This window comes from Rhinopithecus roxellana, chromosome 16, assembly GCF_007565055.1.
Source record: "Rhinopithecus roxellana isolate Shanxi Qingling chromosome 16, ASM756505v1, whole genome shotgun sequence".
Classification (NCBI taxonomy): Eukaryota; Metazoa; Chordata; class Mammalia; order Primates; family Cercopithecidae; genus Rhinopithecus; species Rhinopithecus roxellana.
The window spans coordinates 38,323,333-38,350,404 of NC_044564.1; the positions used below are offsets into that span (position 1 = coordinate 38,323,333).

At 49.9% G+C, this 27,072-nt stretch overlaps 1 protein-coding gene across 1 annotated transcript; it reads left to right on the plus strand.

Annotated features, from left to right (window-relative positions):
* The first annotated feature begins 8,853 nt into the window (after nucleotides 1-8,853).
* Nucleotides 8,854-10,400, plus strand: GADD45G (growth arrest and DNA damage inducible gamma). Its single transcript, XM_010355910.2, has 4 exons — nucleotides 8,854-9,020; nucleotides 9,277-9,378; nucleotides 9,512-9,725; nucleotides 9,814-10,400. The coding sequence occupies exons 1-4, from the start codon at nucleotides 8,968-8,970 to the stop codon at nucleotides 9,922-9,924; spliced, it is 480 nt and encodes a 159-aa protein (XP_010354212.1). The 5' UTR covers nucleotides 8,854-8,967; the 3' UTR covers nucleotides 9,925-10,400.
* The last annotated feature ends 16,672 nt before the right edge of the window (nucleotides 10,401-27,072 follow it).

Below are 27,072 nucleotides of genomic sequence, written 5' to 3' on the forward strand. Positions count from 1 at the left end.
TTTTTTCATCAGTTATTGTGTTTTTATACTGGAATTTGATTTTTTAATAATTCCAACAAAAAAGTGCAAGGGTCATGGACTCCTGCTCACATGCCTATAAAGTTGCGTTGTGAGTTTCTGAAATACATTTTAAAATAGAATTCGTTTAATTATGAAAATGCAGACATAAAATGAATTTGTATCTAGGTTTTAGTCAAGTAAAGTTAGAGTTAAATCAATTAATAAATGGTTAAAATGTTCTACAATATGAAAACCATACCCAGTTGTCTCCTCTTCTAATTTATGATTTTTCTTTCTTATTTGATCCACATTATAGTCCAGTGATGATATTAACTCAAAAAGTTTTCTGAATTCTTTGTGTTTTTCTTCAGGCTTGAAAACAAAGGGTTTAAAATTATTTTTGCAAAATCTAGAGACCCTCTTCTATCTTAAACATATTATTTCTCATAAGTTGATGAATAATATGTATTTAGGCAGGTATATAAAGTGCATTTTATAAACCTGATGCCAATAAGGACAGATTTCAAAAACAGTCATTTTCTTAAAACAGCTAAAAATGATTCACACTTCCATCATTATCTTTCCTGAAATTTAAACTGCCAAAAATGTTTGTTAAAAATGAGAATTTTTACACATAAAATACTAAGGGTTAGTAAAAAAAAATAAAGGTAGCTATATTTACATTTTAGTTTTTAAAGATGCTCTAGAAACATTGTCATTAATAGTTTAAGATATTCCAAGTTAAATTACATCTTATTAAGATGATTTTTAGAAAACTCTTACTAGTTCCCATTACATTTTTGATCCTCATCTATCTTCAGGCTGAGCTAAATACTGTCATTCTCTGTAAGTATTCACCTGTAAGTTTTAGTCTTTCCATGTCTCTTTACCATTTCTCTTTAAACAAAGTTTATTTTTTCTATAAAAAACAAATAATAACTTTTGTCTAGTTTTTGTGGCTTTTCTATTATCCTGTTTCTCCCCTTCCATTGGACTCTATGACACATGGTCTCATCCAGAGATCTACTTTTCATCACTTCGTATACTGAAACATGAGATAAACCAGTGTACGGCTCTTTAGAGCAAAACCTAGCTAACAGACATCTGGGTTGCTTGGCAAAGGTCATGTGTAATCCTGAGTTATGAACCTGTCACAATTTAATTAATTGTTCTGCTCTGTATCCGTGCTTTCACACCACTCTAACTGTAAGCCTGCTTCAAGCTAGCCCACCCCCTTTTTGAAGTGTGCATAAAAAAAGTCAAGTGCTGTCTTTGTTCTAGGGCCAGTTTGTCAAAAGTTGAGTCCATTGGACCTGAATACACTCAATAAAGATATCCTCCTGTATACACCTCAAGGTCTGTCTCGGGTCCTCCTGATTCCACAACAGCGCGATCTCCACTCACTGCAACCTTCACCTCTCAGGTTCAAGTGATTCTCCTGTCTCAGCCTCCCGAGTAGCTGGGATTACAGGTGCCCACCACCTCACCCAGCTAATTGTTTGTATTTTTAGTAGAGACGGGGTTTCACCATGTTAGCCAGGATGGTCTCGATCTCCTGACCTCGAGATTCACCCGCCTCGGCCTCCCAAAGTGCTGGGATTACAGGCTTGAGCCACCGCGCCCGACCGCATTCCTGATTTTGTAAGAAAAGCAGGGTATACACCCTGCCTGATCCTCCCAAGCACAGCTGAGTTGCATGGGAGGCTGTGCCCCAGGGTAGCTGTTCAGCTGTGAGCCAGTGTTCTGCCTGTGGTGTGGCCTGATGAACCTGAGGCTGGAGGCCTGGCACATGTGGCTAGAATCCCAGCTCCACCACTGGCTGTGTGCCTTTGGGTACGTCGTTAATCTCCCTGAAACTGAGTACTCCTATCTGTGAAGTGGGCATGGGTATTACAGCTGACACAGGAACGCTCCCTGACGGTTGGGTCTGTTCTCCTTGGTGGTGGTGGTTTGCACTGCCCTGACTACCAAACCCTACTGCAGCATCCTCTGAGCTGGCCTGACTTCTCGGGGGCTCCCCAGCAGTGGCACAATGGGGTCTGAGCCCACTGTCACCAGGGTCTGCTGCATCTGGATATTAACCTTCATGTGTGATGAGAGCCCACGGGCTCACCAGAAACATGCTTAAGGGGCAGCACTTGCAGGCCTGGAAGGGTTTCGGCCAGCTGAAGTGTAGAGTCTGCTTTTTAGGGCTGGAAGCGATATTCTCTTTGACCACAAGATGTCACCCTGCAACCATGATATCGGGACAGGCCCCGTCGGATTCAGGGTTCCTGAGGAGAACCAAAAGTGGTTTTGAAACCTCCTTTTCACCTGGATGCTCTCCTTGTCCTTGCTGGTCAAATGGTTTGTTCTAAAGGCTCGAGAAAAGGTTTCACAGTGAAGTTCATCTGTTCCCTCTTGCTTCGGAGAGGAGCTCCAAACACCCAGCTTTGCCACCTCCCAGCTGTGTGACCTTGAGCAAATTGTTCAACCTCTCTGTGCCCAAGATTCCTCATGCCTAAAATGGTGATAATAGCACCTACATCATGAATTTGTTATGAGAATTAAATGATGTTTTCAAAGTGCTTGAAACTGTGCTTGGTGCAGAGCAAGTCCTGGAAAAGTCTAGTAAATAAAATAATAACAATACTACTACTAATAGTGTACTCAAGGACCGCCTCACCCTTCTCAAACAGACACAATTCAAACACTGAAAAATCCTACTCTGGAGTCTCAAGCACAGATTGAATATATTACACGTTTTGAAATTGTAGAATTCCCTGCTGTGTTATGTAGGCAATGGAAACAATTTTCATAATTTATTGCTGTAATTCATTTCTGGAAAATAGACATTTTCACCAAGAAGGGGGTGAAAGATAATTTCTTCCATTGCTACTTTTGCCTCGGTGTGCGCAGAGGATTCCCCAAGGGTCCTCGGAACCGCATGTCTATGGAAAGGTGCAGTCCAGGGTGTTTGGTTCTGACTCGCCTGCTGGTCTTCCTTCCTGTCTCCAGCATGTTGCCTGGGATTCCATCCCAGTCATACCAGAGGTAACCTCCGAGTACAGTTATGACGATTTTCACTCAGCAGACCAGCATCAGATGGCAAGAGGAGGAGTGCAGGAATCAAAGGTCACAGTCTCAGGAGCAAAGCCCCACAGACGTCTGGCTTCTGGATCTGTGACCATATGGTCAGAGATTGCTCTGCATAATAACCTCCACAGCAGTCAGGTTGAGGATGTCTGGCACTGAAGTTACTCTATTTGAGAAGTTTTATATATTTGTGTTAAATAAAATTGAATTACAGAATGTTTAATTGCAGAAAAGCATAGTGAAGGAAGTTAAAAATCACTTATAATCTCATCACTCCAAGATACAATCACCATTTCTGCTTTGTGACTTTATACAGTGATAGTCGTGTATGCTGAAAGTTTTTGCAAAATTAGAATCGCACAATTTTATATTTTGCTTTCTTCATATTATATCATGCCAGGAACTACTCTTCAGAACTCCTTTTTATGGTTGCATAATGTTTCATTTCTGGTTACACCATGAGTTAACACTAGCCCCCTATAATTTTTTCTGATTTTTCACTATTTTAAGAAATGTTGCAATAAATATTTGATTGTCATATACATTTTTGAATGGCTTTTTTTGGAGAGCTCAATTAATGGGTATTTAATGGGCTAACAAGCATGGATTCTTTTTACCTTACACTTTAAATCATCTGCTAACTCTTTGCTCAAGGTCAAAGTTAGCAAGCAGCTAAGCCCAGCTTTGAGTCCTGCTCCACAAAGTTTAAACTCCAATGTCAGAGTGCCTTTTGGAGGTACCTTTTAGCTTTTGGAATGTAAAAGAAGGAAGGCTTTACTTTGGAAGTTCTGTGGTTCTATTACTCTATTACATGCTACGTGTAAACACTTCCAGAACTCTGTTAGAAAAGAAAGGTTACTGCTAATCCAAATGCCTGCAGGGACCAGGCAAATGCCAGAGAGGGCATACACATGCCAGCGGGCCTGATGTGACCTTTGGGACATGCTGACGGTGACAGAGAGGATGTGTGCCATCCCCTACACAAATGAACAAGTCAGACTTGAATTTGTAAGTCTTTCGGGACACTGTCCACCAAGCTAAACGCATCTGTGGGCCGAATGGCGACCAGGAGCAACCTTATAAGACCCCAATAAGGTTCATGAGGAATAAAGGGCACAATTTTTATTTCCTGGGTTGGGAAACCAAGGTTCAGATGACTTGGGTGTGGAGTCAAGCTGGGAAGACCGCACAGCTGTGGCTTCTCAAGGGTTTTCAGCTACAGTGCGGGCTGGTGTCTGTCACTGCCTAGGACTGACAGGTGCCATGAATCATTCCTTACTGTTGCTGGAGAAAGGAACAAATGCATAAATAATGTATCTTCCCCCCTCAATTACTTTGAAGGATTTCCCTGGGCTAATGTTAACCTCTTTCATGCTATGTAAGTGCTTACCCAAGAATAACTGCTCCTTCCAGAAAGTCTTTCCGTAAGGACAACTGACCAGAAATGTCCAGCTTTTGCTAGGTGTGTGTGTGGGAGGTGTCCTCCTTTCTCAGCTTCCTGTTTCTTGTCTCAGTGATCATCTGAAGCCTATCCCATGTGCAGATCCACACTTCACCCAGAGTAAGGAGGAGGACACGGTGGTGGTGAGGGCCAATGCAATGGTGTCCTTCAGATGCTGGAAGGCATCTGAGATGCACCTGCTGGGTTTTAAGTAATAGTTTTTATGTGTCCTATATGAAAACTTGGCTTCTTTTTGAGTTATTGTAGTATTGTCACTGACTTACTGCTGCCCCCTATCATTCAAGAGTTTTTTTGGACCAAAAAAAAAAAAAAAAAAAATCCCAACAGAGGACCCCCGAGGAGACTTGTTCTGGCTCGAGAAGGGGGTGGATGGGGGGGGGAATAGTGAGGACAACAGGAAACCATTTGGAAAGAGGCCAGCCTAGAGTGCTCCAAGAGCCCTGTGCTGACATAGGACATTGTCCTGCACAAGCTGAGACACAAATGATGCTTAACCTTTTTGGTTTCATCTTTAGGAACTTGGCCCCTTTATTTTGTGCTTCAGACTTCAGTTTCTTGATTGCAAGCGCAAACATCTGCAGGTGACAGGAAGAATGGGAGAGCAGTGCCCAATGCGGGATCCCAGTGCCCCCGATCCCTGCTGAAGATTACCAAGGTGGGGAGCGGACTCTAGGAATATCATGGCCAAATCTACCCATTTTCCAAGAGAAGCTAGAAATCCAGATGTTTATATGAACGCGGCTAATTTTGAAAAGTGGCAGTGAATCTGACTTTGCCTAAGACACCTCACAGGCCAAAGAAATCCCACCTGCAGCCTGCACGGGGCTGATGTGCAACCAGTAGCTTGCATCCCACAGCCTCTGGCTGGATGGTAGTGGTTTCTGGCACATTGCTTGGGTAGGATAAGGGCATACACCTGCTATTTAATAACAATGTTGTGCACTCTCCACACATAAGTAACTTGTGAAAATGCAACAAAGAATGTCTCCTAAAGCGTACTGCTTACTTAAAGCTCATTTCCTTCTGTACCCAAATGAAAGACATCTGCCCATCAATGACCTAGTCAAGCCATGAAAGAATGAGAAGCACATTTCAGAGAATGTGTTAATAAAAACAGTTCAACTCTAAACATTTCCAAAAAGGGTTTAAAATAGAGTATCTCTGAGGATTTCCCTTTAAGTAAGTCACCATCACCTGCATTACTGAGATTTAGGGGAAGGTTTAGGGGTGCAGTCACAGGAAGCTCAGGACAACATCTCAGCCACCTATGACCTGAAGCACAGAGCAGGCCAAGTCCCTTGGGAGCGCTGTGGCCACAAAGCTGTGTAGTGGGACATTCCGGATCCTCAAACTTCTTCTAGTGGGCATTGCCCACTCCTCAACACAAGTGCATCCCAGGCCCAGAAGCTTTGAGCGTGTGTCTGAACCAAAGACACATGGTGGTGAGTCTGCTGGAAGGCCAACTTTGCCTGCAGACAAAATGGTTCTTCCCTAATTGAGATGGAGGCTTTGGGGCCATTGGGACTGACCTAATAAAGCAAAATGGTGCTGTATCATGTGTCAAAAAGGCAGTTTCCTGAAACTGAATACTTTAAAAATGTGAGCAGAGTGGAACAGCCCCAGGGGTTGTCAATCATCCCTCCTGGTCCCGGCTAGCTCAGGAGGGACTGGAAATGCACCCACCCCCGATCCAAAGTCGGGAGTATTCAGTAGTGGCCTTCCTCTGGGAGGAGGGGCTGAGGCTTCAGGCCTAGCCTTTGTTTTCTCTGGCCTGGCATGTGCGCAGATTTTAGTGTTATAAATTGGAGGGGTGGAGTGCTAGCATTTAAGTAAATTTTATTTCCAGCATTTCCTGGAGACCTGTAACTAATACATTAAAAAAAAATGTTTAATAGTAGGCTGGGTGAGGTTGCTGATATCTGTTATCCCAGCACTTTGGGAGGCTGAGGTGGGTAGATGACGAGGTCAGGAGTTTGAGACCAGCCTGGCCAACATGGTGAAACCCCGTCTCTACTAAAAATACAAAAATTAGCCGGGCGTGGTGGCACACCTGTAGTCCCAGCTACTCGGGAGGTCGAGGCAGGAGAATCGCTTGAACCCGGGAGGTGGAGGTGGCAGTGAGCCGAGATCCGGCCACTGCACTCTGCCTGGGCGACAGAGCGAGACTCCATCTCAGAAAAGAAAAGAAAAGTTTAATCGTTTTAGAAGAGTAATACCTATGTTCCAATCACTTAAAATTAACATATTTTATCCAATCAAGGCATATCATCATTTTATACACCAAGAAAGAAAGAAAAGAAACTAGCGAACAAACGGGGCCTAATGCCTCCTGGCCCCGCTTCCCCCTACGCCCCCGTCCTTAGGAGACACCTTTGGAGTTCAGAAATGCTAGGAGAGCAAGTTCTTCATTCTTACAATCCAGGATGGGCCGGGCTTTTGCAGCTCTCCTCTGCCTGGAAGCCGCTGGGAGGCGCAAGACGCCAGTTTCTCACTTTGGCAGAAGTGCCTGCCTGTAAGCGCAGAATGAAAACTTCCCCATAACAAGTTCAGAAGTACCTTGTACATTCACCACCCACGTGAAGAAAGCCTGAATGAAAGGAACAAAGAAAGCCTCGGCGTTGTTTACTTTCCCATTATTGCCCCAGTCTTGCGGCAGGGTCCGGGTTTCCATCCACTCCACCCGGCCCGCCACTGTCCCGGCCAGTCTCCAAGGCCTCACCCAAAAAAGGGGAGCATTGAGGTGTCCCCAGCGCGCCTTTCCACGTAGAACAGAAGGCGCAGACACCAAAAGTGCTGCGGTCAGAGGGTGAATCCTCTGAAAGTGCCAGCGTGTATGGTCAAGCGGCAGCAACCTCTAGCCTATTAAACTCTTTCAAGATCTCTTCCAGACTTTTATTCTATTGCCGGAAAAAAGGCTTTTTACATATGCGTATTTAAGTAATTAAAATATTTCAACACGACATAAGACGTAGCGGCTCTTACTCCATCAGTACTGGATGGGAATCTCCTTTTGCCCTCTACTCCCCAGGGTAACTGCAGCCCCACCTGAATGCGTTTTGGAGCCCTTACTGGGGTTCCTATTAATGCGCAGCTTGGACAGGGCTCAGTGGGCCCGGCCGGGCAGCTCAGTGGCCGACCTCCTCCACCGCCCTTCCCCCGCGCCAGGCCAATGCAAGGGTGTGTGTGTTGGGGGTGGGGAGGAGAAAAGGGATTCAGGATCTTTTTAACCTGCCTGTAGATGGCGCCCCGGGAAAGAGATTCCAAACTACATTCCCCAAGCTCCAAGGGCCGCAGCCGCGGGATCCCGGCCAGAGGGCGTCCAGTCGCTAAGACTGCGCAGCAGCTCTCCGTTCTTCCCAACTCGCGCGGCTGCGCGGCACCCGTGCGAGGAACGGGTGGAAGGGAATTACATGTAGCAGGGCCAGTACAGGCGGCGCGCACTCAGGGACCACGGAGTGGCACTCAGCCTCGACCCCACGCGCCAGGCAGCCCGGCGACCCCCACGCGCGGCGGGGGCTGCCCACCCCACCCGGCGGCAGGTGGACAGTGTTGCTATGAAGAGAAAGCCTCGATTGTCCCTACTGCAAACCGCCACACGCCAGACCTCTGCTATTGTGCGCCCTCCATAGAAATGCAAACGAGCGGCGTGCGCCGGCCGCAATCTGCTCGCCCCCGCCCGCCCCCCTCTCCGGCGCCCCGCCGCTCTCGGCCAAGGGCGGGGAGGTGGGGTAGGATCTTCCAGCTACTACTCAATGTACACATTGAGTATGCCTGGCAGGCATTACCAGCGTGCTCCGGACGCTAGTGGTCAGCTGCAGGGGGCTGTGCCTACTGCCTTTTGCAAGCCTTTAACTGGCGCTGTTTTTACCTTAATTTCCTGCTCCAATGCAAAAGTCTCATAAACTTCAAATTAAAGAAAAGAAATAGAAAGATAGCAATAAAAAATGGAAATAAAATTCCTTTTGATTCTATAAAGGTGCTTTTCGCAAATTGCAGCATCATATTAGCAACAAGGTTTTTGTGGATTGGTTTTTTTTTTTTTTTACTTTTTCCTTTTAAGGACTTCAAAAAAAAAAAAAAAAGCCAGGCGAGATGAAATCTGCAGGCTCCAGTCTGCCTGGTAACACCCCAACAAAAGCGGCAGATTTGAGGCATTGTCATCCCCCGCACCCCTCCCCACGTGGCCTTCTGGCACGAGCCGCGGGCTCGCCGTCTCATTTACATCAGAAAGCGGGTGCCGGCCAATAGGCGCGCAGCCTCGCGCCAGCTGGCGGCGCCGCACCCACCAGCCTATATAAGGACGCGCAGCGTAGCCCGGGCGCACTAGCTGGTGGTGGGCGCGCCGTCCTGAGCTCTTGGTCTCAGGGTGTTCGTCCGCGTCCCCTCCGCGCTCTCCGCTTGTGGATAACTTGCTGCTGTTTGATCGCACTATGACTCTGGAAGAAGTCCGCGGCCAGGACACAGTTCCAGAAAGCACAGACAGGTGGGTTTCAGGGCGCTGAGAAAGCGGCTGGTCAGTCGGCGACCGTCAGGGTTCTCCAGGGTGGGAATCCGCGGGATAGGAGCCGAGCCCGGGGGTGCGGGCGTCAGATCCGGGTTGGAGAGCCGGAGTGCGGGCGCCGAGCCGGGATTGGAGTGTGGTTGGAGTTGGGGAGCCAAGGGTGAGTCCCCGTGGCCGGGGCTCGGGATTCCGCCGCGCCCCACGGCCGTCTCCCGCTCACTGGCTGGCTCCTCCGCAGGATGCAGGGTGCCGGGAAAGCGCTGCACGAGTTGCTGCTGTCCGCGCAGCGTCAGGGCTGCCTCACTGCCGGCGTCTACGAGTCAGCCAAAGTCCTGAACGTGTAAGTGTAGACGCGGCCCAGGCTGGGAGACAGGGGCGGGGATGAATGGCGAAGAGACCGGCGGATGGGAGGGGTGGCGGCGGGAGAACTTGGCTCGCCGGTTCTGACCTTGGTCCCGGTCTTGCCCTCGCAGGGACCCCGACAATGTGACCTTCTGCGTGCTGGCTGCCGATGAGGAGGACGAGGGCGACATCGCGCTGCAGATCCATTTTACGCTGATCCAGGCTTTCTGCTGCGAGAACGACATCGACATAGTGCGCGTGGGCGATGTGCAGCGGCTGGCGGCTATCGTGGGCGCCGGCGAGGAGGCGGGCGCGCCGGGCGACCTGCACTGCATCCTCATTTCGGTGAGTATAGCCTCGTCCGGTGCCCGCCCCGGTGCAGTTCCCGCCTCGGCCCGCGGCCAGCCAGGCTGACCCTGCTCTCTCTCCGCAGAACCCCAACGAGGACGCCTGGAAGGATCCTGCCTTGGAGAAGCTCAGCCTGTTTTGCGAGGAGAGCCGCAGCGTTAACGACTGGGTGCCCAGCATCACCCTCCCCGAGTGACAGCCCGGCGGGGACCTTGGTCTGATCGACGTGGTGACGCCCCGGGGCGCCTAGAGCGCGGCTGGCTCTGTGGAGGGGCCCTCCGAGGGTGCCCGAGTGCGGCGTGGAGACTGGCAGGCGGGGGGGGCGCCTGGAGAGTGAGGAGGCGCGGCCTCCCGAGGAGGGGCCCGGCGGCGGCAGGGCCAGGCTGGCCCGAGCTGAGGACTCTGCAAGTGTCTGGAGCGGCTGCTCGCCCAGGAAGGCCTAGGCTAGGACGTTGGCCTCAGGGCCAGGAAGGACAGACTGGCCGGGCAGGCGTGACTCAGCAGCCTGCGCTCGGCAGGAAGGAGCGGCGCCCTGGACTTGGTACAGTTGCAGGAGCGTGAAGGACTTAGCCAATTGCGCTGCTTTTTCAAAACGGATCCGGGCAATGCTTCGTTTTCTAAAGGATGCTGCTGTTGAAGCTTTGAATTTTACAATAAACTTTTTGAAACAAACTTATGCTCTTTATTGAGGGTAGGGGATCTTTGTGTCGGGGGAGGTGGTGTGCAGGGTTTCAGAGGATTGCTGGAACTCCGTGGAACTGATGGCACCTGTTCCGTCTTCCTGTCGGGCAAGAATGACAGGCTCCTACGCGCTGGCAGAGGGAGGGCATGCTGCCCAGTGCTAGGGTACAACTTGAGCCTGGCTCCTACTTTTCTCCTTTTAGGAAGATTTTAAACTTGCAAAATAGGAGCATACTTGAGAAAAGACATCAGTGCAGCAGCTGAAGTCTTGCCTTCCAAGGCGATAACAGTGACCTCTGCCTCCCCTCCCCCTCCCTCGGCCCTCCTCCCCCTCCCTCCCACAGCTGCTTATCGGAACAGCTTGCCGGAGGCCGCAGGCTTTCCTGCACAATGAGCATTGCCTTCTGCAGGCCCTGCCCTTTGTGGTCCCTGAGGACGGTGGCAGGCTGCTCCTGCTCTTGGGGACTTTTTCCTCTTAGATGCTCTGACACAAAGCAATGCTACAAAGGTATTAATACCAAATATGACATTGATGACTGCATTTAAGTATGAGTCATTACTTTGTCATGGCTGTGATCGAACTTGGAAGATCTGAGAAAAAATTGGAAGGCAGCATCTATATAAATAGGCATGAGCAATTCTGAGGGGGCCTGGCATCTGCTATCTACTATTTTGAGTGTTCTCTGCCCACATCAGAGTTACGAGGATTGCTGCTATTCACAATTCCGTTTAAAGACTCATAGGAAAAAAAAATTAAATATTTTAAGCCAAGACTTTCTTTAAGAAGGAACGAGGGGGAAATGTCCTGATCGAATCAATCTTTTTTATGAGACAATATGGCTTGAGTTGGTTCTGTGTCTGACTAGCTGTTTCAGCAGGGGAAATACATGTGGGGCCCTTGTGCTCTCAGCTAGGCTGCCAAGCAGGCTGAGCCTTCTGGGAAAAGGAGGTGTGGTGTGCTGTCTTCAGTCCTTGGGGTGGCTGATTTACCTTGTTGAGTGCCACTTCCTAAAATTCTCTCCAAATTACAGGAGCATTCTTGAGGTAACAGGAAAACTGTACTGAATTACTCTTCTTGTGATGAAAGCATCCTGTTTTCCATTTATCAGCTCCTAAAAACATCTGCTGCTCAACGGGACAAAAGCCCAGATAAAAAGTTCAGTTGTGTTTGTGCCCAATTTTCATGACTATTTTACCTATTTGCTGCTTGAAATCTTAAGGTTTTCTTATTGAGGTAGTCTTGGGGTGGGCCTGTCTACCAGTCTGTGTTCCGGCAAAATGACCAGAACATGCTATTGTAAACACAAAGTAAACATGATTACTTTAAAATGGACCCTTAAATGAGTAAATTCAGCAGAACATTGTACAGATCAGGTAGGCATACCCTCCTGTTGGCCAAGCAAGCCTTGCAGAACATGAGGTTGCAAGCCCTTGGTTTTTTGATTAGAACTTGTTGTGAGGCCACCTGTTAGAGCTCCAGAATTTGCAGGGAAAAAAAAAATGCGTGATGGAACACAGTGCCATGCCCAAAAGTTGTGCTAAACTTTTTTTTTTTTTTTTGATGAACTGGTGTTTAATGCTATTAACATGAGCTAACCCAGAAGGCAGATAATAAAATGTCCAGTGTTTATAAACACATAATTGCGTTTAATACTTCCAACAACCCTAAGTGATCATGCATATATAAGCCCTCAATGCATGGTAATTGTCACTGCATATGTGTTGAGGTGACCCAGAGAGACAAGCACAATGCCTGGCATCTGGAAATCACTGAATGAATGTTAATGACAGTAATACTTAAAAGCTAATGAAGACATTTGTCTCAGAGCACAGAACTCCAAGTGAACTAGTGGGTTTTGGACCAGCCATCTGGTTTCAGGACCAACACGTTGCTGTCATGAACTTCCAGGTGCTGGAGCACTTGCAGCAGGTTTATTTTGGAAAGAAGACTATTTTCATTAGATAGCTTTCTACGTTTATAAGTTATATGTATTCATTGGAGGAAAATTGTAAAATACATAACCATTAAAGAAATAAGTAAAAGCACCTGTAATTGACCATCAGCAAGTTTTGGTGTATTAATATTTCCTTCTGAACTCCTATTTTTCCTCTTACATATCCTGTAACATACATAAGCACACCCAACAGTTTTTAAGAAGCTGTATTTGGCTCAGTCTGCATTGGATTTAGTTACCATCTCCTTTTCATTAACATGCTATTACAGCCCACATATATCCACATGACCTTGAGACAGGGCTTGTCTCTGCTTTAGCAGGCTCCAGTGCCTGGGTGAAAATACACATTCCAGCCTGAGATCCAGCTGGAGCATCTTCTTTACCTTGCAGCCCTCACTAAACTAGAAAGATGACTGCTGTTTGCAGGATTTTAAGTGTCTCATGTCTAAAAAGCTTTGCCACCCCCAGAGAAATGAAAGTAAAGCATGCTTATTTTAAATTTTTTTTTTAAGTTTTGCATATTATCACTGTAAAAATTGGTGCTGGCAAAGCACCTGTCATGAAGATGAAATGGATACAGAATGACAACAGGAGCAGCTTGGAGAGTCAGCCATTCCTTGCCCACACCCAGCATTGTCCACACAGGGAGCTGAGGTCTCCTTGTTCCTCTCCTGGCAAGATGATAGGACAAAATGATCTCAGATTTATTTTATTTTTAAGGGCTCTAATTCTCTGTGTTATATATTTTATTAAACCATTAGCCTCAATAGTACACTGTGTATTGGTTTTGAAGCCACTTGAGAAAAAATAAAAAAGGAATTTTTCAGAGGAAAAGCAAGGATGTTGGCAAGGCGTGTAGGCTCAGCACAGTAAACAGATACTCAATTTTGCTTTTTCAAGATTCTTGTGTTTTTCAGTTGCTTTTCTAAGATGCCAACCCCTGTACTCTTCATTTGAGTCCGCCCTCTAAAACATCAAAAGGGAATTGTCTTTCCACGGTCACAACGGAGAGTTTATGATTTAACTGGGGGAAATGAGACGTGATCCTGCGTGGTGCACCCGAGCTGCGAGCCGCCGCTGGAGGAGTGACCAAGTTTGTGTGAAGGGCCAGCTGGAAGCCTTGGGGTATCTGGAATGACCACACGGCTTTGAATTCTGTCCTAGCGCAAACTTACATTTGGTTTTTAGGTCTAGCTCAAACTTTCCTTCTTTATCAACTAGAATAAAATTGCCCAATAATTTCACTTCTTTCATCAACTAATAGTGTGTGAGTAAAGTTCACCCACACAGGGTGGCAGAGTCTAGATACTGGGAGCAGGTGGCTGCACCACGAAGATGCGTGGCTTCTTGCCTACTGATGCAGCAGAGGCCTTTCAAACCTCTGTGAGCTCCTCATGCTGGTAAGACAGGCACTGCCTTGGGCTGCTGGGCTTCAAGGGTGGGATATAGGCTGTCCACTGTGTGGTTCAAGCATTCATTCATTCATCCCCTCATTAATTCAGCTGGTATTTCCTGAACACATGTGCTGTGCCAGGCACAGTGCTAGGCATGGCTTCCCCACTGATCCTTGCCTGCCTGGAAGGTCCTGACAGCATTGGGTTGAGCCCATGGCTCCGCATTCCCAAGCCCATGTCTCTTATTCATCCTGCCTAGAAAACACGGCGAGGACAGGAATGAGAAAGGTGAGTGTGGGGACACTGCTTCCCATACCAATTGCTAATTTTATGAGACTCTCACCGGCCAACTAAAAAAGATGTCACAGTTGGCGTTCCATTACCTTTTGGCATCAAAAGCACCCTCTGCTTCTTTCCTTCTCCTCATCTACCATTTATTTCTATCCCTTTGATTTTTCTCCAGTGCAAGCCTGCCCAAGCTGGGCCTTGTGCTTCCCTCCTGAGTACTGCTAGTGGCTTCCAAAGACTGCTTTCCAATTCTACTTCCCTCCCCACAGCCTTCTCTCCTTCTTCCTTTCTTTTGCCTCCACCTCCACTTCCGCTCTTCCCCCTCGTCCATTTTTCCTCCCATCCTTCCCTTCCTTCCCCTTTCTTTCTCCCTTTCCCCTCCACCTTCACTTCCATTATGGAGCTCCTGCTGTGCTCCCAGGAGCTGGGCCTGGCCCCAGCTCTCTGGCCTGGCCTGGGGCTCTCTCCAGTTCCCTTCCATCCACTTAGTATCCCAGATCCATCCCCTCACACTTGCCAGGCCCCGAGCCTGTTTAGAGGTCCAGCGGACACCTTGTCTGACTGAGCCCAAGTCAGTCTCTGCCCAGGGTCTGGCCTGGTGCAAAGAGCCATGCACACCCTCGCTCGTTCCATGCTTTTCCCTGGGGGCCAAAGTCCTGACCTTTGAGGTGGGCCTGTGGATGGATGACTGGGGCTATGATAACAGTGATGAGGAGGTGAAGTTCCCCAGTGAAGAGAGTGTCACAGCCTGTGCAAACATGGGTGGGATCCACGTATCCCAGCGTGCCCAGGGTGCAGTGCTCTCTCTCTTCTAGGTTTCTCCATGCACTGTCCATGCTCTGCTTCTGCCCCTTCCATCCCTGTCCTCAGGGTCCAGCTCTTTACTTTCACCTACCTGAGTCCCATACTTTTAGGGATGCTGGTGTAGGCTTGGGGGTAGCAGGAAGGCACCTGGTCAGAGGAGCTGCTGGTATAGGGGAAAGCATGTGACTCCTTTGGGTCCAGCCCAACCAGCATCTGTGTCCTGGGCCATGGCCAGAGGGAGCTCACCTGGGCTTCCTTTTCCATCTTCTTGACTCTCCCTAAATCCCTCAGAGCATCTGAGAGAGTCCAGAAGTTGTTCATCTTGGGTGGAAGGGAAGAGAGTCTGGGGGCTGGCTAGCTTGCTGGGGAGGATGAGGGCCACCTGCCACCATCCCTGAGACCATAATCAGGCAAGTGGTACAGGCAGAAGGCTGGTGGATGACTGTGCAAGCCTGAAAGCACAGCCTGATAACAATCAATAAGACAATTGTCCCGCAGACTCCCCTCTGAGCTTCAGAATAGAACAGTGCTTCTGGGAGAACAGAGTGGGCCGAGCCCTCCTCGGCTCTTTGTCACATGGAGGAAAATGCATTAGAATGGACATCTTAGAAGTGGCATCATCCTAGGAAATACAACCCAACCAAAATGGGTGGAAGAAGGTGCTGTGGAAAGGAGACAGCCTGCATGGTTTCTATGCCTCTCATGGAGTACAGGCTCATTCAGCAGAGCTGCCTTTGCAGCAGAAAGAAGGGATGGGTGACTCCTTGAGATTGAGCTGACAGTGTCAGGCTGCAAATCAGCGAAGGTCACAGGAAGAGTGGTTGGCTACTGGGGAGCATGGGATTCCACAAAACCTGCCGGAGATGAGCAATTTTCTGTTTTTAGAAATTCAGTAAACATCTCAGAAGGACCCCCCAAAGCCCCCGAGTCCCTTTCCCATCCAGATCCAGCACAAGCAACTCCCTCTGAGTAGGGCTTACGGGGAGCTGCTCAGACTTGCCCCTGCTGCCGTCCACCTGCTTCTCACCTGGATGCCCAGTGACTGACAGACGAAACTGTCTTATTTATCTTAGCGATATCCCAGCTGATATCTCACCAGAAGGCAGAATTCTACCACAGACCCCCAACCACCGCCTCCTATGTTATTCCCACAGTTGTGGGATTAAGGAATCTTGCAGATGTAATCAAGGTTACTGATCAGATGACCTGAAAACCGAGTCTGTATGGGCCAAACCTAATACAGGAATATGTTAAAAGTAGAGACTGGCTGGTTGGGGAAGAGGGAGCCAGAGACTTTGCAGATGTTTGAAGAATTGGACACACCATTGCTGGCTTTGAAGAGGAAGGGGGTCATGGAGCAAGATTTGAGGGTGGCCTGTAGAAACTGAGAGTGGTGCTCAGCTGACAGCTAGCAAGAGAATGGGGACCTGATTCCTACAGACACATGGAACTGAATTCTGTCAACAACGTGGCTGAGCTGGAAGCAAACTCTTCCCCAGAGCCTTAGAGACGACCCCAGTCTGGCTGACAGCTTGGTTCAAGCCTTGTGAGATGCTGAGCAGAAAAGCGAGTTGAGCCTGCCTGACTTCAGATCCATGGAACTGTGAGCCCATAAACAGGGACTGTTTCAAACGGCGGAGTTTGCGCTAATTTGTTTCTCAGCAATAGGGAGCGAATACATCCCAGGAACATCAGGGTCCCCTCCTTGCCTTCCCCCGCCTCTCATGCGCCGATTGGGTCTACCTGGACCTCATCTTACAGCTTTTGTACTCGTGTCCTGCACTACCTCCCCCACTCTCACCCCTCCCTGTGTCCCACAGGGCACCTCCCTCTCTCCAGACATATCATGCCCTCTCATACCCTGGGGCCTTGGACATGCTGGTCCTGCTGCGTGAACGGCATGTTTTCTTGAACGGAGGCTCTGCTTGCAGGTGGAATGTGTGGAGTGCACGGGCATCTGCCTAGAGAGGAGATGTGGGGGCTGGGCATGGAGGTAACAGAGGAGTCAGCCTGTGGACGCTGGCCCTACCAAGGCTGGGTTCCACCTTAGCATTTAAGGAGGTGCCCTACACAGAGCAGGTGGCAGTGTCAGGACGTGGGGGTCCTTCCAACGTCACCATGGGAATGGTGGGCAGGCCTGTGCCTGTGGTCCACTTTCTGGCTGTGATTGGAGCACGCTCATTCCTGCAGAATATTGGCAACCCTCTATTGCTCACCTGCAGTTGGGGATTGAAAGACCCAAGGGCCACTGATTCATTGATTTTCATCCCCAAATCCTTTCCCTTATATGAAATCTCCCAAGTGCTGTCAAATCACAGATTATTAGTGTTGGCGGGAAGTGAAGTTATTTATTCTTCATTTCACAGACAAAGAAACGGGCTCAGAGAGGTGAGCCCATTGTTGCAGGGAGGTTCAGGTCTCCTCACCAGGTCTGGGCTTTGTTGACCCAGGCCCTTTTGGTCCAAAGTTGAAACATGGGCCTTTCAGCAGCCCCTCTGAGCTGCCATCCAAGGCCTAGATGATAGGCCGAACACAAGCAGTATGGCTACGGAATTCACGGTGCTCCAGAGAAGGAAGCAGATGGGAAAGTGGGGTCTCTACCTGCCTGACCTAATTTTCTTGTACTACAGTCTTTTGGTTAAAGTATCTCTCATTTTGTTGTTGCTCGTGGTTTCCCATTACGAGGAGTTGACGCATTTGTCTGTCTGTCTAGCCTCTGGATGTGGGATAGGCAGATCAATGAGATCCAGGAAAAATTTGTGTCTTGCTGTGGGAAAGCTGAGAATGACAGAACAAAGTCACTCAGTTATGGGAACACTTGTTAAAAGGATGTCAAAGCTTTTATTTTTCCCCCTCAAAGTGGGTCTCTCGTCCTGTAACCACCGACCATCTTGATCTCATACTAAGCCATTGATGTGGTTTTACTTCACCACCTCCAGGGGAGGTGGGATTTGCTACTGAGTTTCATGATTCATTTTTCAGCTTTCAGAGTTTGCTTTGGTTTGAGGTTTACACGCCTGTCAGTGATGAAACACGGTCATTAGAATTGATTCCGATGTTTGACACTTGCGCTATCCCTACCCTGCAATGGTGGCTTGGGGTCACTCATTTATGGCCTCTCTTCTGCAAGTGGGAAAATTCAGGAGAATGATTAAAATGTGTTGCATTTTCATTACGATAAAGTTCAGACAGATAGAATTCTAAGGAACAACAGTGAAACAACAGTAAAAAGCAAAATCGAAAGGAAAGGAAAGGAACAGATACACTGTGGAGAAAGTATCCTCTTTTGCAGCAAGATTAAATTTCCCTAGAGTGATCCACGGCAGCAAAGCAATTCGTGGAACTCCTGCATTGAGCAAGAATCTGATGCTAACATTCCAGGAAGGAGGATGCAACTGTGGGTTAGGCTCAGCTCTCAGAAGACCAGTTAAAACCATGGTGTCTTCACGTGTCTGCAAATCATTCAAGTTCTAGCCCTGCAAGGTCGAAACAATGACCAAGGTAAAGTCCAGGGAGTTGGTAGTTGGCCCACATGTCACCAAATGATCCACCTGGGCTGACTGAGGGTTTGGGGTCCTGCCAGGCTGTGTGGGTGCCCACGGCCCCCATGCAGGGGAGAGTGAGCGAACTTCTGCGTTCACCGTCATGAGCAGGGGCAAGCAGCTGCTCTCCTTCTATGTGGCCCCTAAGCCCCTGGATATGCTGTCTTTCCAAGAGCTTGGAGAAGACTCAGGAGAAACAGCTGCCCACCCAGAGGGGCTGCAGGAGCTGGGGGTCCCCGGGCAGCAGTCTCTGCTGGGGAAGGAGCTGAGCCGTCTGGAGCTGCCTGTCCACGCTGGGTTCCCTGGCCTTGATCTTGATTATGTTGATAGAGAAGCAGACCACCCCACAACTGGGAAGCCTATTCCAAGGCAAATGGGCCATTCCACCTTCAGAGACCCCCGAGGGGGCCCCGGCTGCTAAAGTGAGGCCTGAGTAGACCTTGCTGGCTTCCTCTGGTAGCCAGGCTCCTGCAGTGCCCATATGAGGTCAACAGTGTGGCAAGAGGCCCAAATGAAATCAGGTAGGGGTTACAGGGATTAAACTAGGAGCCCAGGGGTACACCCCCAGCTGCATCCTCCAAGGGACTACCATCATAAGCACTTCTCAGTAGTCACTGCAGGCTCAGAGGACAGCTGCTGAAGCCCACTGGATGAGGCCATGTGCCACAGTCTGAATGTGTCCTCTAAAATTCATGTGTTGGAAACGTAAGTCCCCAGTGCAATGGCGTTGGGAGGTGGGCCTAACGGGAAGAGTTTAGGGCATGAGGGCTCTGCCCTGGTGAATGGATTAGTGCCCTATAAAAGAGCTTGATGGAAGGAATTTGGTTCTTTTTTATCTCTCTAACCCTCTTGCCATGTGAGGATGCAGTGTTCCTCGCCCCAGAAAATGCAGCAAAGAGGTGCCATTTTGGAAGCAGAGAGCAGCCCTCACCAGACATTGAACCTGCTGGTGTCTTGATCTTGGATTTCCAGCCTCCAGAACTTTCAGAAATAATTTTTTTTAATATAAATTACCCAGTCTTAGGTATTTGGTTATAGTAGCACAAACGGATGTACACACCATGTTTAGTGTTTAGGTCTTGAGTGTCCTGGGGGACAGACCAGGTAGGATGATGGGCTGGGGCAGAGCTTTAAAAGTGAGGCAGAACTCAGGCAGGCAGAGCTCATGCACGGAACTGAGGACAGTCACTGTTGTGGTGACATCCTCTAGGTTTGCTCCTGGTCACCCCTCAGTCCTCTCCTAAGTCTGGGTCTGCAGGGATCCCACGCTTGGAGAGCAGACGCTGGGCTTGCTTGTGTTACCTTTGCTTTTCCTAGCTCAGGGGGCTGGGCTCACACTCTTGCAGTAGGAGAGATTCCAGGACCCAAGGGTACACTTTTCCGATGGGTGAACGGAGAGGGAGAGAGGGAAGGTGTATGTGTGTTTGTGTGGAAGGAGAGAGAGAGAGAAAGAAAGAGGTTCTTAGAGGCTAAGCAGGAGTAAGATGGCCCACGGTGGAGAGCATGGCAGCCCAGGGAGTGGGGTCTGTGTTAGATGTGGGCTGCCCATGGGGGCAGAGTGGGCTTCTAACAGTCCCAACGTGTCTGAGGTGCTTAGGGCCCTGGGGTGACCCTGCAGTATCTGTTGACCTGAAGGTGGGGACAGGAACTGCTCAGCTTCTGGAGGGAATCTGGTGCTTCTCTCCATGTCCCTCTGCATAACAAACCACTACCACACACATATTGTGATGTTTCTCAGCTCCCGTGACCAGCTGGCCTGGGCTCGGCAGTTCCCTTGCTCTACCTGAGGCTGCCCAAGGCTGCCGGGTGGTCGTTTGGGGGCTGGACTGGCTGAGAGGCTCAGGAAGTGCCATGGAAGGCATGGGGTGGGGCTGCAAGGCTGGTCTTGGCCAGGAAGCTAGACATCCCTGCTGTTCCCCTCCGGTGGGGCCTGTCCATGTGGTCTCATCATGGGGTCTCCCTCCAGAGTGTCCTGCACAGGGATGTTCCACTCCCACTGCATTTTGTGGGTTAATGGGAGCCACCGGCCTGGGTTACACAGTGGAGAAGACCACCTGAGAGCGGGAATCCTGGGAGAGTGGCCAAGGGGCCATCTTTGGAGATTTGCTGTGACTCATTTTCCTGAATCAGGTGTGAGGCTTATTTAGCTTACATAACTCATTTAAGGGGAAATAACTTCAAAGTACAAAATGTTACCATTTGTGCCATTGCAGTTTTGGGGAAGAGTTACTGCTTTCTGCTAGGAAAGGGATTTTTAGAGACAGTAGGAATTGCTGAGATGAATTCCAAGGCAGAGATGCCCATGCCTCAGCTTAGCCCAAGGGTTAATTCAGCAACTTAGCGAGGGCACATCATCAGCCCCTGAACTCTCCACAGGCACCTGACTAGGCTCCACACAAGAACACTGCTGCCTGCACACTGTGGTGTCTGCCTCCTCTTGTAACTGGGCCTGCACCCACCCCTGCTTCTTGGAGCTGATGGGGACAAGGCTTGTGTCTCAGCACATCCTCCACCCAGCCTCCTGTGCCCTGGGAAGTAAACCCCCTGGGACTCGTTTTCCCTGTGCCCCCACCCCATCAGATACTCTGCACTTCATCGGAAACATCTGGAAGGTGGGAATATCTGTTATACCATAGGGTGGGTAGATGTGTTTTGGAAGTTCTTTCTGCAAAGAGAAGCTTCTCAGCAGGGCCAGGGGATCCTCACTCATCTCCAGGGAGTAAATCAGCTGGGTGGGGTGGAGTGGGGGTGGGCCTGGGTGCCTGTGAGGAAGGGGTTTCCAATCAAGTCCAGGCTTCCCCTGTTAACTCACCACTCTTCCCTCATCTATGGGAAAAATAACAATATCATTTCATGCTATGAGTTAAGTCTGAATAATGACAATATCAATTAATACATTGAGCTTTAAACCCTGATCCAGCATAGAGGTCCAAGTTCCACTCATCATTCTCCAACACGTGTTCCCCTTCCCCCATGCCTTCTTTGTGGCCTGTCTGTGCCGCAGGACTGCGTGTCCCAGGAGCTCACAGCATGGAGCGGGCACTGCCCGCTAGCTTCTTATTGGATTTGGCCAATGACAGGTGTGGGTGGGAGATGAGAGGGCTGTGGGGAGGAAAGCAGAGGTGTGTCTTCTCTCTTGCTCCTGCTTTCGGCCGAGTACCCAGGGGTGCGTTGTTCCTCTGCACTTTACCTCCTGCCAGGAATCCCTGCCCCACAGCACTGGTGTGGGCATCTGCTGCCCTCAGCCCTCGGCCCAGGGCTGATGACAATCCCCCAGTCCCTGGGAATACATCAGCTCCATCCTCTTGGCTCTCTGAGCCGCCACACATCTGAGAATGTGAGCCTTTCTTTCTCCGTAGGAGCTTGGGGCGACACCTCCTTCTGCTTGGCCCTGGCTGGTGTGCACGCAGAGGAGCTGAGTGGAACCATGATCCTGAACGGGTCAGGTCGGGGGCTGGCTTGCTCTTGGCAGAGCACTTGGCTTCAGTCCCATGTACCTGTCCCTGCCTCTCCCACATCACCGGCCAGAGCAAGGCATGGGATTGTGCCTAGCCAGAGAGCAAAGCAGCACAACCCCTAGGTGCCTGGAAGGAGGGGGGAGCAGGAGGTTTATGAGTGGTGCCAGGACCCACACTGAGGCTTGGCTGCCAGTGACATGGGTGCCCCCTCAGACTCCCTTTGGCAACAGGTGTGCCCATCCCTCAGCCCCTGAGAGCGTCACTGCTAACCAATTCCTGCCCCTCCTTCTCTGCAGAATGGCACGCAGGGAGCCGTGGGGGCTTTCCCTCTCTAGACCTCAGCCAAAGACCAGCAGGCAAAGGAGATAGGAAAGGCCAGCCTGCTGCCTCCAAGTGGCACCAGCTCTGGGTACAGTTCACACTCCAGAGACCCTGGGAGCTCAGGCCCAGGCCACGTCCTGGCTGAGCTTTCCTTCCTCACACCCCTTCCACTGAGAGCACCCCCATCCATCACTGGAAGACAGGTCTCCATCCCAGCCTCTGGGGAACCCAGTCTGAGGCAGAAACTGTTTCAGAGTTACAAAGCCAGCAATAGGAGAAGCCAAGACCCAAAGGGAGGCCTGTCTTACTTAAAATCCTGCCTTCCTTCTATTGCTAGAAAGTCAATCTGCTATGGTTTGACTGTTTGTGGCCCGCCCCAAATACATCTGTTGAAATTCTAACCCCCACGGTGACGGTGTTAGGAGGTGGGGTCTTTGGGAGTTGATGAGGTCATGGGGTGGAGCTGTTATGACTGGGATTAATGCCCTTACAAAAGACACCCCCAGAGAGACCCATCGCCCCTTCCACCATGTGGGGACACAGTGAGGAGGCCTCGTGTATGAAGCAGGAAGCCACCGAATCTGCCGGTGCCTTGATCTTCTATTTCCCAGTCTCCAAAACTGTGAGACATAAATGTTTGTTATTTATCAGCCACTCTGTATGTGGTATTCTGTGGTACCAGCCCAAATGCGCTAAGACAAAATCCAATATCCCTGAAGGAAAATAAGACTTATGGTGCATCTTGTGGTATATAGCTTTTGTTCTGTGGGAAAGTGTGACGCAGCCATAGAAGACCATGGTAAATAACAATGACTAAACCCCTCACCACTGCGGGAGGAAGCAGGGACTGCACCAGCGGGGAGGAGAGCAGCATTTGCCTGCTGGGAGCTTTCCTTGGAGCTGAGACTGGGGTGAATCCCATCCCCCACTAGCTGCATAACTTGGTTCAAGCTGCTTCCATCTGGAAGGCAGGCCTTATCTCATTAGGTGGTTGTGAGAGAAAGATATAAAAATGCTCCCTTTCTCCAAAGGAGTACAACTGAAGTGTTGGAGAGCCCCTGCTAAGTATCCCCTCTATCAAGAGTTGAGGTGTTGGGCACTAAATAACAAGCTATAAAAGTCACACGAGCCCCAAGGCTCAGGCCACCTGCAAGGGGTGGTTCCCTGCAGCCAGCCAAGCTGCTCTCCAGACCAGAGAGGGCTTTTCTTCCCTGCAGGGGTGCTGGAAGGTGCCTTTCACTGCAGCATGGCAGCTTCACCGGGTGAGACCAGGGCCAACTGTGGCCAGGGATGAGGCAAGGCCAGTCTGCCAGGGATTCCTTCAGGGGCTGGGGAAGCAGTTGCCAGAGAGAAAGCCAGGGCACTCTGAGGTATGCCAGCTTCCCTAGGGCATGCACTGGCTGGCTTCCCCCAGGCTCTGGCTGGCTGCTCCTTGACCTCAGGGTCTCCTTGGGTTTGGGAAGAGCAGCCTGTCTTGGTCTTTAACTTGCCTGTCAGTCCCCTGGGATTTCCTGCACACTCAGGAGGGCAGCTTTTCCAAAAACGCTTCTGGGGACTGTGCTGCTGCTGCTGCTGGTTCACTGAGCACGCTCTGGGCATCGAGAGGACAGAGGAGCCCTCCACTCCATGGGGTGGATTTGCATTTCTACTTAGGTAGAGCTCTGTGGGGAAATTTCTGGCTCAATGGGGCCAAGCCTGAACCTACATTGAACCTGAACAGGAGCTCAGGCTCCAGTTCCAGGCTGATCCTGGGATAGGGGCTGTCCTCTGCTGATCTGATTCCATGCAGCGTTGGTGGAGAAACGGGAGGAGCGCTGTGCTGCCACATGATGAGACAGGACGCTGTCCTGCCTGGGCCCTTATTGGCCACGGGGTCAGAGCGCTGGGCTAGGAGCCAACGTGGGGCTGGGGACTGCATTTTGAATTCCTGATCTTCCCAGCTTCCCAGTTGTGACTTCAGACTCTTTGGTACCTCTCTGAGATTTAATGTCCACATTTTTAAGACGTCTGATCTCACACAGTACCTGTGTGCTCAGAGGTGCCCAATGCACCAATTGACTCGGGATCTGACCTTGGGGCAGGTTGCTGGCCTTCCCCGCCTCAGTGCTCAGTATCTTCAGAAATGGCCAGAGGCCTTTCTGCTTGTGAACTAAGGATTAAAGCCAATGGGCTCTTAAAGGCTCTCTCAGTTACAGGGCACCAATTTCCCCAGGTTCCATAATCACCTGTTCTGTTAGCTGCTTCCTCCCACACATGCATGCACATGCATGCGCATACACATGCACATGTGCCTATAGTCCATACCTGTCTATTGTGAAGCTCAATCATTCAACCTCGTTGGACTCCCCAGCTATTAAATTAGGTCAACAGTGTTAGCTTTACCAACCTCAGATGGTCAAGGATGAGTGAAAAGTAAAGAGCTGCTTTGCCCCTGCAGAGAGCGGCAAAGGTGCCGGTGAGGAGGGCCAGCATGCCGTGCTCAATGGCCTGCAACATTCCCCATGAGCCTCCCACGTGGGCTGGCAGCTCGTTCTTAAAGAGTGAGCACTAGAAAATAAACAGACAGTGATTCTCTCGCTGTTTTTCATTCTCTCGGATTCTTTCTTGAGGCCACCTGAGGGTCTGTGGGGATGTCTGGGTGTTACCCGGTGCAGGCCGGCTCTGCCTTTTCCCTCTGGTTTTGACGTTGTCACCATCCAGCCATGTGCTGGATGAGGCTGTGGCCTCTTTTGCTTGCTTCCGCTCCTTTCTGTGGAGGCTGACATCCATCTCATAAACATGAAAGGAGAAGGCCCTATTTCAAAGCTCAGTGATACTTTTTGCCTTTTTCCACAGGGTAAAATTGAACAAAATCATTTTTTCTACAAGTGTCCTCTCTACCTAGCACTTGCCCTATTTATTTATTTATTTATTTATTTATTTATTTATTTATTTATTTTCAGGGCTGCAAATTACTTCAAATAAACAAGCTAGCACAGAAAAAGCAGTGGCCAGAACGCTTGGTTTCTATTAAACGATCATATTATGGGAACATTGCACCTTGTGGAATCCCCGGGTGAGGTGATGGACAAGCAGCTGGCGCACAGTATGTTCTGTTCTGAGCTGGAAGTTGGTTGCTTTGATTCTCTTGCTTAGTCTTGCACAGATTAGCAATTAGTGAAGAACGACTTCAGCTTGCAGGGTTCTCCTGGAGCCTGTCTTGTTTGTCCCAGGGCCAGGATTTGGCAGCAGATAGCAGATTCCGAGAGGTTCTGTTCCCTGGCTGACAAAGCTCTGGGCCTCAGCACCAACGCTGCCATAAGCATATCTGCCAGGAGTTGGGCAGGAGGAGACCTCTCTGGCTGGGGTCTGGCCTGGTGGAGAAGGGACCGGCCCTCCAGTTCACACCTGCTGGAAGGCAGATCCCTGGCACCTCCACATCCTCTCCTGCCCACTAATGTGGTCCCAGCCTCTCCCAGTCTCCTGTTCTATCCAACAACTCCACTCAGACAATTTGCTATCATTGTTGCAAAGACTGAGACAAGACGCATGAAGAGTGTGTGCCCAGGAGAGGGCCTTGCCTGGAGTGGATGCGTAGTGAAAGTGAGTTTCCTTCCCACACTTGGAATGTGAACCATGCTCTTTTTCCCACCACTTGACTGTGCCTGCAGCTGCAACTTCACCCAAAGATTTCCCCTTTTCATCCCCTGTGGAGTTCCTGTCTGTGTTCTCTACAAGCCACAGAGGTTGACAGTCCCCTTGGGGCAGTCTGGCCTTGGGTTTTATTTCCGATTCATGCATACTGACCACCCCAGGGCCTGTGATGCCAGGAGGTGGAGATCTGGGAAACTGTTCTTGCCCCCTATTTCTTTACTTGCCTTCAGAGGAATGTGCATTTCTGCATACACTCACCCTGGAAGTTTCAGGAGAGGAAGGTCTGTTGGGGTTTCCAGAAAGCACCGTGAACGAACTCAGGGTGCACCAAGGTAACCCCAGGAGCAGCGTGCTGCGGTGAGCAAGGAAGCAGAGCCGCGGCCAGCGTCAGCCAGGGGAAAGTGAATCCATCTTTTGTGGGATTAAAGCTTTTCTGGTGCATGGCAAGGTACCATTTTTTTTCCAACTGAAAAACAGAAGGAGAGAAGATCCCCCAAGTAGCCATGGGGCCTCCCTGGCTATTATTCTGGCAGAGTGAACAGCAATGAAATGTCTCTTCAGTTAGTTACAAATATGTTTGCAAACCCTGTGTGTCATAAACCAGAAAGCAAGTATATGTATATATGTATATGTGTGTGCCTGTGTACGTGTTTATATATCATACTTCTGCTAAGTCCTCAGATAGAACCAATGCTGGCAACTAGATCGAGAAATCATGGCCCAGGCTCAGCACCGCCCGAGGGCAGCTGACCTAGCCTTTGCAAGGGCACTGGCATTAGCTGGGGAGGTCCACACCAGGACACGCTCCCTGGCTGGGGTGGGATGTTCTGAACTGTGCAGATGGGGATTAGGCCGAGATTCGCACCCTGAGCGCCTCTGTAAACAAAGAGCTTCTCACTAAGCAGAGCTCAGCATTGAAAGCCCTGCTGCTGATGGTCCTCGCTTGCCATGACCTCAAAGGCTGGGTATCATTTTCCATCCTGGGAAGGGGAGACCCCGAGCCGCCTGCAGTGAAGTGACTGGCTCAAGGTCACCAGCGAGTGGCTGACTCCAGGCATTGGGAACATGCCCAGGGGAGTGCTTCGCAGCCATCCTGAAGCCTGTCTGGAACTGTTCACAAGGCCTGATTGAAAGCTCTGTTAGAAGTTGGGTATCCCAGCTGAGCTTCTCAGATGTCTTCAGAAGCAGGGAGCCAGTGAGAGGGAGAGAAATTGTACAAGCTAGAATGAGGAGGGAGCTAGCCCCCACGGCTGCTGGGGGTGAACTGC